This window comes from Cryptomeria japonica, chromosome 8 (assembly GCF_030272615.1).
Source record: "Cryptomeria japonica chromosome 8, Sugi_1.0, whole genome shotgun sequence".
NCBI lineage: Eukaryota > Viridiplantae > Streptophyta > Pinopsida > Cupressales > Cupressaceae > Cryptomeria > Cryptomeria japonica.
In genome coordinates this window covers 279,563,960-279,579,988 of record NC_081412.1, presented here as the reverse complement: position 1 = coordinate 279,579,988, position 16,029 = coordinate 279,563,960, and the positions used below count along the sequence as shown (strand labels likewise).

Here is a 16,029-nt window from a genome sequence, read left to right as displayed (position 1 = left end):
TGAATTGTTGTGATTGGAAGGATTACCTTGGAGAAACTTGTTATTATAATTACATGTGTAGGATGATAGTTTGAACGGAAGAGTATAAACTGTCTTTTTGTGCACTTTTTTGTCTTTTGCTAGTTATTTGCTGAAGTAATTCCACACAATGTTTTGTTTCTTCTTTCACAGGTTATTTGCTGAAGTTGTTCCCCATATAATTGTTTGTAATCTTTCACTAGTGACATGCTGAAGCAAATTCCTTATAAAATGTTTTTTCAATCTTTTTAAATTTTCACTGGTGATATGCTGAAGCAATTCCCTGTACATTCTTTTTTAATCTTGTAACCTTTTGTGAAGGTGAACTTAAAATTTATTTTGATACATCTGAGATTACAGTTCTTTATTACATCACCACCTTTTATTCTTGATAATGAATCTGTTATTCTCATGCGAAGACTTGAACATTTCAATGGCATTGCTATTAATGAACAACTGATGAGAGGATTTTCTTGGGCAATAGTAATAGATTTATATTCCTTGATGTTTGAAATAGACTTTGCAAGATGATGGCATTTGGAGCATTTCTTAATAAGAAATATGCTTTCTCAGCCATTTTCTTCTGGATTCCTTTAGTTACCAACTTCATCATTTATTTGCTAAGCTGGGAATTATTAATGATGCAGGTTTTAGCAGCAGTAATCAAAGCAGGTGCTGCAAGGGAACATGAAATGCTTGCAGAAATTCGGGATGCTGTTTTTGCTTTTATCAGCAAGATGGAGCCTAGAAGAGTGATGGATACCATGCTTGTGTCTCGGGTGCGGATTTTGTATATACGTTCCTTACTGTCAAGGTCACCAGAACTACAGACAATCAAGGTAGTGTACTCATCAAATATCTGTTGACAAAAACTGATGTTTCTTACTTTTTATGTATGACTTATCTGCTTTCAAGTGAACCAACACTCATTAGCTAGGAATACTTACTGTTGAACACTCATTTTAGGTGCCCCCAGTAGAACGTTTCTTAGAAAAAGCTAGTATGGGGCGTAGCAGGAATTCCAGTAGGGGCAGCAGCCCAGGAAGATCTCCTGGTCGGTACTATCACAATTCAAGTTCTGACTTCAATGACGATCATGTACGAACTTTTAAAGTAAATATCAAACAAGAGAAGAAGTCAAAATTTTCATCAATTGTCTTGAAGCTCAGAGGTATTGACCAGGTAAGAAAAATAATGTTAGTCATCTTTGAGGTCCTCATTTAACTTTATTTGATTTTCCATTCAATCTTGTGTTACATAGAAACAAGACATTGTTGTAAGCTTTTCCTGTTTGAGTGCAAGTCTATTGTAATCATGACCACTTATGTGATATAAATAAACTAAATGTGCTCTCTAATCAACAGTGCTATATACTTCTAATAAAGAAAGAGTATTGTGAAAATTTAAACTTATCAACATGTCATATAAGTGGTTTCCATTTCCAAATATTTTTCTTAGCCGACATAAAATGTGAAGTAATTTCGTTTTCTCTATCTAGCAATGGGTGAAGAAAGGTATCTCTTTGTGCACTTATTCCACTCTGTTTGGTGTTATGTAGATTATAGTCATTAATGTTTTTGTATTGACCCTATGTTTTATGCTTGTAATAGGAAACGTGGCAGCAACATGTAACAGGAGGGAAGCTTAGAGAAGTAACTGAAGAAGGTCGAAATTTTGCAACAGGAAATAAATCTCTTGCTGCTCTTTTTGTCCATACTCCTGCTGGTGAACTTCAACGTCAGATTCGATCCTGGCTTGCAGAGAATTTTGACTTTCTTTCTGTAACTGGTGGTGATGGTGTTGGGGGAGTTGCTGGGCAGTTGGAGCTTCTTTCAACTGCTATTATGGATGGTTGGATGGCTGGACTTGGGACTCCTCAGCATCCAAGTACTGACTCTTTAGGTCAACTTCTGTCAGATTACACTAAGAGGGTCTACACATCTCAATTACAGCATTTAAAGGTATTTGGTTACTATTTATAAGAAAAAGTGTAAGGACACCCCCTGTTCTAGACCAATTTTTAGTGCCTTTTACACGGTAATTTTGTCAAACAGTTTACTTGCAAGCTGATTACTGATTTTCTGATTTGTTCTCAATTTGCAGATGCATATATTTGTTTATTGCTACTCACTAAGATAGGACACAAGTGTATATAACTGTATAGGATCCAATGCACACATAAACTTATTTTATTACTGATAAAACTGAAGCTACAACAGCAGATGTATTTATTATTCAAACACCAGTAAATCTGAGAAATCTTAAACATCCAATGTCTACTTTGATTCCATTAATAAGTAACAATAAAACAATGTTTTGCATACCAATTTACTGCTCTAACATGATAAAGATTATCGAGAATACAACAGCATAACTAAACCCTTGACTTTGCACCTCCAACACTCTATGGCACCCAGTCACTGCATTGCAGACCTGTATGGTTGCTCTCAGCTGCTGCTATGGCTCACTCTATGCTAGCACGGCAGACCACAGTCACCTTCAGACTTATATGATTCAGTTCTGATATGTTTTATGACTGTTACAGCAGCTAAATTGGGTTCACAAAACCCGAATGCCAATCTTCAGTCATGCACAACACCCTAGTTGTGATTCCCAAACAGTACGGCACTGCTGCAAGGAGACCTGAACATGTACGGCAGTCTACGGTTGCAATAAACCAATGGAAGTACTCAGTCTCCAACATCAGATCAGACTTAACCCTTGCCACTCCTCATTTCAAACCCAAACCTTCAGATTGAACCCTTTCCTGGCAGCTGTAATATTGGCAAATGGAAGAAATTGATATCTCAAGCAATATGCTTCAACGCTCAGCAATCCTCTGTTCACTACTGCTGGAGATGATCACGTCACTGTAGCAGTACACTGTTTACGCTACTGTAGCGAATTCACTATTCACGTTACTGTAGCAGATTACTGTTCACGCCACTGTAGCAATTCACTATTCACCATTCACTGTGCATAATAGTCTTCTCTAATTTGCAGGCACCAAATAAACCCCCAGACTCTATATTGCAACAGCGTGGAGATTGATAGCTGAGAGGGATTTCGTCCTCAAAGCCCCAGGAAGATTATCTCCGCCAAACTAAACAAGTAATTTCTTCAATCAACCAAGCATACTCAAGAATGAGCTCTTCAATTCATTTTATAACTTCATCTTGGAAGTTGCCCATCCGCCTTGCCAATGTGGGAAAAGTAACTTTTCCTTTATTTTATTTCTCTTTTTTAGTCACCCACTTAAGTGTCTTTTTAATAAATATAAAGAAACATTAACTTATGTCTCCCAAGGACCCCTTTATAAAGTCACTTTATAAATTAAACTCCTTTTAAGCTCTGAAAATGATCTCTTCATTAAAATAATGAAAATTTGACATGCAAGGTCCCTATTTTATGCTTCCAAGATTTAAAACTCCTTCCCCCGGTTCTGACGAGCTATCACACTTAGGTGCTTTTTAAATATTTTAATTAATTTTTGTGACCTTAGTAAAATACTTAAAAAATAAGCTATTAATGCACCAACTTGACAAAAATTGTTGAAAAGCATCGGAATTGAAATCTGATCGCACTAGAGTGACCCCGATGAAGAATAATGACAAATGAAGCCAATCGGGTGACATACTATAAATAGACACTCCCTCCAAGAATCTTGGAGCCCAAACTAGAAGCTGGAAATAACATCTGAAAGCGTATGACTCCTCTAAACCATCTGAGCTCTCCGGTAAAATCAAATTACCTCCCTGAACAAGCTGACACAAACCGAGAAAGTCAGTGACAACTGCACTACTAGAGAACCCGAAAATGGGGACATTACAAAAAGTTAAGACCATGTTGCCATTTTTTCACCAATTACTACTGTTTTTGATAAAAACTGTTTTTCTGTATAGCATTCTTTCATTGAAAACCATTGCTCAAGCATTTATCCTAAATCTCATAATTCCTGAGAAATGTCATTAAATTTTTTATTTTCCTTAGCCATTCATTGATTCCTAAGCTATTTTTATTTAGATCTGCATGTTTAAGTACAATTCTTAAGCTAGCAAGCCGATTCTTTGTTGTCCAGTTCATCCTTCAAATTGTTGTGGAAGATATATGAATAATGATAGATCATACAAGACAATAGACGTTGAAGATCTTCACTCTTCTTTATAATGTTTGTTCAAGGGAAAGAGTTGAGAATGCTGTTCATCCACTGTTTGGATACACATCAAACAAATCAAAAAATTATCAAGTCTGTTGATCCTGAATGATTCAAACTGTTAGGATACAAGCACAAGAAATATAGGTCCAACATATAAAGAAAAAACGTGAAGAATTTTAGTATTTGAGAATAAAATTAATTTATTCTAGAGTCTAGAATAAGAAAGAAATGCAACTTTGAGTGGGCAGCCTCCTAAATGCTTTAGCGAAGGACAAATTCACACTACACGTAATATCCAGATATTTATCTAATCTATATAAATAGCTCAATTTGGTTAGGGCAAACTCATAAACTTTTATAAGATGAATGACTAGAATCTAGCAATTGTTACTTGACTATGTCCATATGTTACACATGCCATATGTGAGCTACTACATTATGTGATCATGCATGTGACATGTACAACTGGTATCATAGCATGCCTCCCCATTGTAAAATTGCTCCCTCAACACTTTCCTGGTGAAGGTGCTTTTGCATGAAATGCTCTTCTTCCCATGTCTCATTCTCTCGTCAAATTATGTTTTTGATAAGATACCCCGTGATAACTTTGCTACACAATTGCTTGACTTACCTATCAATTACTTCTTCTAGTTCCATTGTTTTTGCTCTTATCATTCAATCCAAACGTTGTTTTTATAGGGTTTAGTGATCAATCATGTTGTTCATGCAAGAAACCTGAGAAACTAGGTGGATCCTTTAGGATGGATGCAGCCCCAACTTGTAAGCAAGGCTGCTAAATTCTTAGGAGCTAATCCGTAATCCTTAAAATGGCAATTGCTTCAGCCTTGATATGCTTGTTTCATTCTATTTTTTGCCATGGCCAAGTATGCTGAGGATCTATAGCATAACTTGTTGATGTTGAGTGTGATTTCAAAACTGCCATGACCCCATAGTGCTTATGCTGATAAGCAGAAGTCGGTGGTGAGGGATATTTGTGTCATTCTTTAATGGGTTTGAATTTGGTTGTGAAATGTAGTATTGTATCACCATTTAACTAATGCTAATCTTTTGGCTCACTGAGATTGTTTGTCATAGGCAAATCAATGAAGATATCCTTCAAGGCATTTGTTTACCATATTTGTTGTCCCATCTGATTGTGGGTGGTAAGAAGAGTTGTGTACCATGTACTGAGAGTTAGAATCAAGTTAATGCAATCATTTCTTCTGAAAACTAGTCCTCAGTCACTGACTGTAATCTTTGTCCATTCCTATTTTGGTTGCTTTTTCAAATAAATCCTTTGCTAAAGAAGTGCTTTATGATATTATTTTTTAGGGAAGCGTTCATGTATGAGTTACATAGTGCATTACTTAATTGCAAGTTATTTCTTTTTGTATGTGGATTTGAGGCATACCTCCTTTCAGTTGTGGACTTCCCAGTTCTATTGGTTGACCATCCTGCATTAATAAAACTTCAATTCTGTTATATTAATCATCATATTCCACTATGAAATTTTTCTTGAGGTGAGGCATTGCAAGGGCTTGCTTTAGGTCCTTAAATGCTTCAATCTCCTTGTTAGTGCAGACAAAACATCTTTTTGCTAGATTGTTTTTAGAGTATCTGCAATGTGACCATATTTCTGCACAAATTTGCTGTAGTATTGTGCAAGAAACAACAATCATTGAAGACCCTTTATAATCTTCGGAAACGGCCAATCCATGGTTGTTTTGTTCTTGTTAAAGCCTACTTTGACACCTTTGAAGGAAGCGTTGCCCAAGATATTCAAACTTCCTTGGGGCATGGCATAAAGCTGATCTCTTTCCAAAAGTTATAAAATGTTATCCACATACTGCAGACTTGATTCTAAATTTGACTATGGATAAGTATATCTTCGAAAAACACAAGTGCAGAATTCTAGAGGACATTTTAACTCAAATTTTTGATTTGTGGGGTCCGTGCCAAGTATGAATTTTCCAACTATAGTTGGAATCTCCTTGCATGTAAGTATGTTGCATTCAATTAGATGGAAAGCACTATGTACAACTACAAACTTCTCTTCCCTCCTAGAGGTAAGCTTGTTCCTCTTAATAGAATGGATGAAATTGTATGTGGACTAGTTTTTCTTAGTAGTTGAACAAGAAACCTCGGACGACGCAAATGGCTAGTGTAATTGTCAATGAATGAGGCTTGTGAATAGAATTTGGTTTTCTTGTGCCCTAGTTTTCTTATTCAACTTTGCCTCATCGAGATATTCCCCAAGCATGGGCATTTTGGTCTAGTCAATACAAATGGTGAGGCTTGTGAATAGAATTTGGTTTTCTTGTGCCATAGTTTTCTTATCCAACTTTGGCTCATCTAGATATCCCCCAAGCATGGCCACTTCATAATTAGCTGATAGGCTTTTTTAGGTGGGCAACCCCCACCGGGTTTGTCTCATGCTGGAGAGTTTCACACCGAAAAAATGTTTCTGATTCTGGAAAAGATATTGCCGGTAAAGGTGCCAATGCATCTTTAGCCATGGCGGGTGTTATTCCCCATGGGAAGATGAAAATTGCCCAGCTAAACCGCTCAGCATCACCAACACACCAGCATTGCCATGGTAGAGAATAATGAAATGAAAGATATTCCTCCATGAAAGATTATTCCTCCATCGAAGACTCATTATTCATCCATTAAAGACTCGGAAACGTGGCCCCTGCACTGGAACATGCCATACGGTTTGCTGACTCTTTGCTTCTAAACATAATTTGTTGCCTGCCCCTCCAAAGCCAGAGAGTCCAGAAATGTATTCAGATTGCTTTCTTATGGGCTTCCCCGATTGTATTTCATGTCTGAGCAGCCCCGATATATTACGATGCACATTTTGTTGGCGTCTGCGGTGGCAATGATAGAAATGGCAATGAGCAGGAGATGAATCCGTTTGAATCAAAATTCTCTTTTAAAAAATGGTTTCTAAAATCAGTGAGAGCTTTGGATATGCTGGTTTTGACAGAAGTTATATTTTGATTTCCATGGTTCTAGGTTGATAATTTCCCGGGAGTCCATGGTACTCATTTTATTTGGAACCCTTGGAATGTACTCTTTTTCTCTTCTCAGTTTTTTAAAATCCCAGAAAATATGCCCAATTTATTTTTTATTTTCTTCCCATTTTGTTGAATCACATTGGATTTCCATTATTCTTTTTGGGTTCTATATCATTTTATCTTTCCAGTCCTCCAGTTGAGTACTCGTAACAAGGCATACGGTTATTAGGTATCAGCTTTCTTTTCTCATAATTTCTGTGTTTTCATAATTCACATGAATTTGTACAGTGATTGACCAATTGGCAGTTACGGCTTTATTGTTGTGAGACATTCGGCATTTTTCTATTTCCTGTTTATCTTTTTGTTAAATATTTATCTCAATTTTTTAGTAAAAAACTAAAATAAAATTCAGAACTTGTATAGCTTGAATTTTGGAACTTCTTTAAACGCATTCTGCATATAGAATATGGTTTTTTGGTTCTATTTCTGTGAAATTTTTGCAAGAACATAGATTATGTATGTATCAATCAATTTTTTGAAAAAATTCTGTGTTTTTCTCTCGATTTTAGGGCATTCGTTTTGTTCAGTAGATACACAAGCAGCTACAATGAATATTGAAAATTCATCTAGCTAAACCACTGTTACCCCTTCTCTTTCTGTTGCTGTGTCAGCTATTGTTTTCCTTTTTCCTTCCCCTGATGTTCATTAGATTATTATTTTTTTCCAGATAAATATTAGGAACACCTAAATCTTCCCCAAGAATTTCCCATGGTAAGAGGCATGTATGCAAAATGTGGTAGCATAGATGAGGCATGCAAAATGTGGATTTCTCTTCCGATTGCATGCAAAACGTGGAAGCATATGAAAGGTACGTGATTGTCTTTAATCATTCGACATGTCTGACAATATATTACAATATGTTGGTTGACATAAGGCATGAACAGAAACTTGGTATCCTTGTTGCTTGCATGCAAAAGTAGAGGCATAAACTAGACACGTGAGCTTCTTGTTGAGCGTGGCAGCCCAGTCAAGCACGTGGATCGTTTGCAGAAAATGGAGGTGTAATCTAGGTAGGTGGGCTAATAATATACAGCTCAACAAGAAAATTATTGTACGTGACTTATGAACATGGGGTTAATTCTATATTTCCTTTGATATAGAACAACAAAGTGGCTAGATAATAGAACTGCAAAGTGGCTATGCTTTATAATAAGTGTTACAACTAGAATAATAGAAAATGAACCAACAAGCTATTCTTTAAAAGAAACACTTTAGAGCCAGCTTTTAAACCCCTTTCAAAGTCTATCTCCTAAACAAAGATTGGTAGCCTTTGATGATTCACCATCCCCTTTTTCAATGCAAGTCTTTTTTTATGCAACTCCTTTGTTTTTCTAAAAATTTTTTCATGCAACTTTTTTTTTTTTTTTTTGTTGAATTTCCATTTGAATTTATACTCCAGGTTGATTTAGAAATTGAATCAAACAATTTATACTTATTATAGCATACTATAAAATATTATAACTATGTCCAAGGGGTTGAGCTTAACTAGTTAAAACATTGGGTTCTCACTGTGGAGACCCAAAGTCAATTCCCAATAGGGACATCTGAAGTGGAATTCTAAGCTGTGACTCTTGGCCTTCCATAGGATGGGGAAGGTCTTGGGGTCAATCTAATCAAACATAATAATAATAATAATTCAAAGATATGTAATGGGGATGGGGCCCCCTACTGTGTCCCCATTGGTTCATAGCTCCAGTCAAAAGCTATTCAGATTTTACCGATAAAAAAAAAAATAAAAAAAATTATAACTATTAAATTTAGTTCTCATAGTCTATGATTTATACTCTCCAATATATTATTTAACATATAATTTAGTATTGGCGTAACCATTGCACGTTCTTTTGGTGCAAGTGTTAGTTATATATATATAATGGCGGTAGCATCCTTAGCACTATACAACTTCATAATTGCCTTCATGAAGCTATAGGGGAAGCCTTACAAAGCTTTTGCATGCAGCACTTTGAGTTCAATGCATAGCCAAACATGTGCAAGGGAGTGTTGAGCGTCTCCTATCTCTATTGAATGATTACTGAATGTGTTCATTATAGAACTACAAGATGCCGTTTTTCACTTATAAAATAACGTTCATTTGGCAATATATGCTGTCAAAGCACTTTTGCACCTATCCAAGTTTTTGGGCATTAGAGTCATATATTTAATGATATGAAAATTGAAGATATGATTGAGACAATGTATTTGGCATCGACCCAAAAAGTGTTGCTCTTGCTCTTTACCACTTTGTTCACCCTCTTCCTCTACTCTTAGAATCAAGCCATTGATTCCATTATTGTGTAATGACCATTTGTTGCAATGGCTCTTTCAACTCAAGCACCCTCTCTAAAAAAATAAAGTATGATGTATATTTGATCTCTACAAGTTTCAAAAGTTGTCTTGGAGAATGTTTGGAATGGCACATATGATTTGTGGTGGTTGTAGATAAACATTTACACATCTCTTGGATCAAGAACTACTTGTTTGATAATCTATTTTCTTCATGTCCTTGAAGGGCAATTCAAAGGAGCACTTCCAATATAACTAGTTGTATCACTCCCATTGACATCTATTCCAATTCTTTGATTCAATTGCAATCTTTGGATTCTGAACTGCCTTATAGTTACTCATGCTATGAGAAATTATAGTGACACTACAAGAAATGAAATTTATTGATTAAAATTTAAAATTTAGTGCATATGCATGATGTAAGGGCTCAAGACACAAGGATTACCCTTTTGTTTTTCTTCCTTCTGGTTGAACAAATGGCAGAAGTAGAGAATACAAAAAAATTGAAATCTGTGTTCTTAAACATTAATTGAACAAGGATTTCACTTTTGTTTTACTTAATTCTGGTTGAACAAAGCACAGAAGCAGAGGATACAGAAAAGATGAAATCCTAATTTGGCTCTTAGTAGTAAGACTAAGAATTCTAATCTAAAATTTAACATTTAAATTGGAACTTTAAAACTTTGAAACTAAAAGGGGAAGTCTTATTTTCATTTTACTGTTGATTTTCTTTAGATTCCACGTAGTGTAGAAGCTGATGATGCACAAAAGCCAAATGAAAATCAGAAAATCAGATGTATTAGTATTCAAATTTGGAAATAAACATTTAAAAATAAATAAATTTGAAATCCTAGAATGCTAAATAATTTTAATAACCCATAAAATAATAAAACCCTAAATAGTAAAAACAACGGTTAAACAGTACTGAAAATAACATTTAAAAATTTCTAAACCCTACAAATAATTTGCAATTTGCGTATGTAAACAGGATAATAATATATTGAATACTTAAATTGAAAACAAAAATATAATTTCAAATTTGTCATTTTAGCAGTGAAAAATATAAATGCCAAAAACAAAATATAAATTTCAAAGTTTGTTTTAAGTCTTTCTTACCTTGATGATTCGATGAATGCTTCAAATAGTTGATTGATGAAGACGATTGAAGTTTTCCTCTTCCTCCTGGCCAATGCAATGCCAAAGTGTTTATGGTGATTTAGATTGAGGACGGGCATACATATTTATAGCTTTTTTGAGGGTTTAGGGTGTGGGTGGGCCCATTAACATTTTAAGATTAGGGTCAGTAAAGTAGATTTTTTAATAAATGTTTTTTTTCTTTTCTTTAAATGACTTTTTGCATGTGCTGGCAATGGGGATGGCCCAATGTTTTTGAGACGTTGAGGGACTTCACAAAGCTTCCATGTTGTCTTGCGGACTTCCCAAAGTCCCCTAGACATCCCCAATGGACTCCATTATAAGGCAAACTCCATGGAGATGTTTCCTGTTTGGTGATGGTGGCTGGGGGGAAGGGAGGAATGGTAATGGGGGGGATGTCTCATCCCTGTCCACATGTCCTGAGGATGTCCCCATTTTGGAAATTTGTCTTTTTGTGGGGGAGGCCAGGGCGACATGATTCCATGAAACGCCAGAATTTTTAGGGGAAAAATGCCTAGTAATTGTTTCTATTAGTGAAGTCTTATATACCAATCCTTGCCTATGTGCCACAAAGAATTTGTCTTCCAAGTTGATGCTTAGATATCACCTTTTAGGATATTAATGTGAGAAATACAATAGGTTCACAAAGATAAAGTGATTAACATGAACTGTAGATGTGCACAGTGGTACTGATGGAAAGCTAAGTTACTTTAAGCACAAATAGGAAAGTGGTGCCACTTAAAGGGGGCAATATTAATAACTTGTTAACTAAGAATAATGAAGCAGTATCATTCTATAGCACATAGATATATGCACTATGAGTGTAACACAAACCTATCAAACATCCTTTTTTGCAAAATTACATTGCAAAACTGCACATTATCAGAAAGGGGAATTAGATGTTTCTTAGAAAGTGCCTTTCCACACTCAAGTAGGTCTTTATGCATTGATTCAATCTTCACAGTTTTAAACATGGCAAATGAAGTAATATTAGGATAAATTTTCCATAGGAATGATCTGAGCATCATGAACCACATGCTGCATTTTGGCATTCCAAATGAGTACACTGCTTGTCATTCCAGACAGGTGTACACTCTTTTATCTCTCTATCAACACTATTATGAAGGGTACAACTTAGGATAAATTTTCCATAGGAATGATCTGAGTGTCATGAACCACATTCTGCATTTTGGCATTCCAAATGGGTACACTGCTTGTCATTCCGAACAGATTCACACTCTTTTGTCTCTCTACCAACACTATTATGAAGGGCACAATCAAGCATCTAAATTTCTACCTAAGTAGCACCAGGGAGCATAATCATCTCATTAGAATCAGCATGTCAAAGCAAAAAATATGTATGAGAACGGTGGAATCACAAGTTAGTGAGATTAAGACCTTTCTCTTACCCAGTCTGGCTAACAATTCATTGACACCATCATCACATCCACTAATGTAAAACAAATGTAGAAGGCCTAGGATCATTTTCATAATCTTCTATATCTTTTCCTATATACATGTCAATGGTGAATTGTAGAAGATCCAGCTGGTCAAATTTTCTTAGCATTGTTATCCAAGGGAAAGATACATACATTTAATTCTATAAACAGCTGACTAGCACTAACACTTGCAATTATTGATAAGTAGATGGTAACATGCTCAAATCTCTTATAAATTGTTCCAATCTTTTTTAATAGGTTACTGGTGAGATCATGTTTTATATTTATGCATTCCTGTTTTCCTGAAGGCAATGTAATGAATACAATCTAACATTTAACTTTATTTTAAAGAACTCCATTTGAGTTGAAACGCTCATGAAAAAAATACTCAACTAATGTTTTCTTAAAATATTGACACGTGTACACAATTTTTTGTGATTCAGGATATCGCAGGGACTTTGGCCACAGAAGAAGCAGATGATTTGGCCAGTATAACAAAACTGCGGTCAGCTCTTGAATCTGTGGAGCATAAAAGAAGAAAGGTCTGTATGCTGTCTGATTTCTCTAGCTTGATTTATCTTTCTATAGCTAGGTGGTGTTACAAAAAATGGGACGAAACTGTATTGGAATGGGAGCAATCTGTATAGGGATGTGTGGAAACTGGTTTCTACTGTCTCATCATCAGATCCCAGTGTCAAAATAAAAACTCTATTGGAGTCTGGATTTTTCTGTGTCACAATATGTGCCTCTTGAATTTGTTTTTTTATATTTTATCAACTTGTCTGAGAAAGGTAATTGAATTCAAAATTAGATTGACTGAATTGTTTTTAGAATGGAAATTGTTTCAAGATATATTTCCATGTGTTTCCCGTTTTTAGGATTTAAAGTAACATATGTTCTCACAACCATTTGTATTGCTATATATCAGGGATAATGAAACTAATTCTGGAAAATATTTATTTTAGAGTGTTTGTTGGCCCTTTGGGACCATGACTTCTGGTCCACATGGTTCTGGGTATTTGGTAATAGTGATTAAGCGTGTTTTTGTGTTGCTAGAGTGGCAATTGCTAGAGCATACCATAATTATAATTTCCATGTATTTTATCGAGTGCTCAATGAGTTATCTTGTCATCTCCCCACCTTGATCATTATATATATCATAAATGAAATAATAATAATTATTAATCAATATAATAATTACCAAAGAATGATTATTTGAAACTTAATTATTTATTAAATATTATTATTTAAATAATAATAATAATATTTTTGAAATATTCCAATAAAAATAAATTAATATTATATTATAAAGATAATTTATATATTATAAGTTTTAAACATAATTGTAAACACAATTTATAAATTTAACTTGATATGAACGATTTCACCCATATAAAGGTAGTCAGAAGATGGCAATCTGTTATGCAGCCGTTCCTCAGATTAACATAACAAAGACATAATTAACTTACAATCAAATATGCATAAGTCCGATTCTTTATATGAATCAATTTACTTAAAGTTAATTGCCATTAAAATAATAACTGTGAAAGACCGATTATTCAAAGGAATGATTTGTTATAAGAAGATGTGGATTAGTCAATGCCATGACTCATGAAAAGATTACATCGATGATTGCTAATAAATAAAGATACAAATATTAGTTATGCTTCTTATTTGCCACGGGATGATAAAGGATGTGTTTCTTCGATGATCAAAAGGTATGTCTCATAATGTAAAAGCATATATATGAAGATTGAAAGTGCAGAAAGGAGGGAGGGAAAAAGGATGGATCAAAAAGAAATGTTTTACAAGTAATACGTATGATTTAATTATGTGCAGCAAAGGTATTTCATAATGCACAGTGAATAGACTAGACTTTGGGGAAATTCGTGGGAATATAAATAAAAGAGGTATATGTATATTCTGACAGTCATAGTAAGTTACAGGCAGTAACATTCTTGTACTAGGTGGTATGCATGGGGATGTGCTTAATATGTATGCTTAATATATGAAGTCCGACAATGTTCTTATGCAGAATTTAATGAATAAAATATAATAAATTATAATAAATAAATAAATATTGATAATTGTATAATTATTAGTATTATGACATTAATTGAGAAATGCTCTACAGACAAATGTCATAATAATAGTATATAAATACATAATATATATATCAATATATATATATAAATATATAAAGTAATGATTTGATCAGACAAATAAATATTATAATATAAATCAGAAGAACTCTTAAGTTAATATCAGGAAGAAGAATTTGTTTTCTGTTATGACTGTCTGTGTTTAAGGAGTTGGGAAAGGAGATGTTCCTAATAGGGGACATTACAATTGGTTTGATACTTACATTAAGAACTATGGATGTTTGATAGACAAACAATTTATTTATTAATATTTAATTGATTGAGCTGCGGAATATCACTGATTTGATGCATGTTAAGGTGGAATTGTCTCCTAATATATTTAGTTTGAGTCATAAGTATCTTGAAATTGATTAATTATGGCTAAAGCATCCCTAAATCCATGAGGGGAAATTACATATCTTTCAATATAAGTTACCAAAAACAAACATGAATAAGAGTTTAACACATGACTAGGGCATTGAAAGGTTTGGTAGGAGAAACCTATATATCCATGCTTTCTTGTAAGGTCCCTTTTTTTCAGTGTTCCGCAGAAACGCGTTCCCCCCTCCCCAGGCCCAAGTCCCCCCGTCCCCGAAACTTTTTCCCTTTGTCCCCCCGTCTCCTTGTCCCCAACGACCGTGGAACAATGCTTTTTTTGTCCATGTCGATATCTTTGGAAAGCCCCAACTTTCTTGGAGAGTGCCAACTTTATTGGAAAGGTATTTTGATAGTGGTAGAGAGTTCTTAGAGCCAAGATGAGTACAATGGTACTTTCCATGTGCAAATCCGATATTCTAGGAGCACTCAACACTTCTTGGAGAAGTCTGTTGTCTTGGGAGAGCACTAATTTTCGTAGACTTATATCTCATGCACTTAAGATATTGGTGGCGTGGTTAGAATTCATATTTTGGGATATTTTAATATTTTCTTTAACTTTGGTGGTTGCATAGAAATAAATAAAGTATTAAATGATAAAATGTTTTTTCGTAAAGTGGAAAAATTAGAAGACAACTTATATTTAATTATATAAAAAGGGGTTATTATATGGAGACATAAAAGTAACTTATTTAGTTATTTTGGGGATTAAAAGTAAAGTTGAATTAAAAATATCACTTGAGGTAGGAAATTAAAAGGTTATGGAAAATAAGATTTTATAATTTTCAAAAAATGTATTAAGAGGAGAATCGACAAGGGAAATGGCATTCTTGGCATTTACATTTCAAAACTTAAGTTTGGAGAGCAAGCAATCGTTCTTGTTTTGCCCTAGGACAAAAATCTTAAGGCAAAATTGGTTTCAAGAATGGAAACCCTCCTAGTCAATCTTTAGGTGGATTCATGCCAGATTCATAGATGTGCTTAAATTGGTGATTATAGAGATTTGTCGAAAGGATTTGCAAAGGAAATAAATATTCTATATCAAAGTTCTATCTAAGTATTATTGTTTTATAAATTCTAGTTGTGAGATTCATAGAATATCTACAAGGAGCGGTCATAAAATACAGATGAAGAGCCCTAAATTAGGCTGTAGGTTCCTCTAAATGTTGCCATACATATCTCTTTGAAGTGATGAATCTACCATACCATTATGAAGGGAGGTGTGCAAGTTAAAAAGTGAATTTTGAATTCCTAATGCTGATAGGACTCCACAAACCCAACTGCCCAACATTTTTGGTAGTATTGTTAGTCTTAAAAAGGTATCATAAGATAAAAGTTAAATTATTAAGGATTCCTAATACTATTAGGACTCCATTATCATATCC

General features: G+C 34.5%; 1 protein-coding gene across 2 annotated transcripts in view; it reads left to right on the top strand.

Annotated features, from left to right (window-relative positions):
• LOC131070585 (kinesin-like protein KIN-14L) overlaps positions 1–16,029 on the top strand; it is a 153,291-nt gene that overhangs the window by 126,221 nt on the left and 11,041 nt on the right. Inside the window, exons 17-20 of one of the 2 annotated variants that reach the window (XM_058006167.2) lie at positions 666–857; positions 985–1,200; positions 1,629–1,979; positions 12,572–12,670. In XM_058006167.2, the coding sequence (XP_057862150.1) occupies positions 666–857; positions 985–1,200; positions 1,629–1,979; positions 12,572–12,670 (858 nt within the window). Of the gene's footprint in view, positions 1–665; positions 858–984; positions 1,201–1,628; positions 1,980–7,921; positions 8,063–12,571; positions 12,671–16,029 lie in introns of those variants that run through there. The other variant, XM_058006168.2, reaches the window with a different exon arrangement.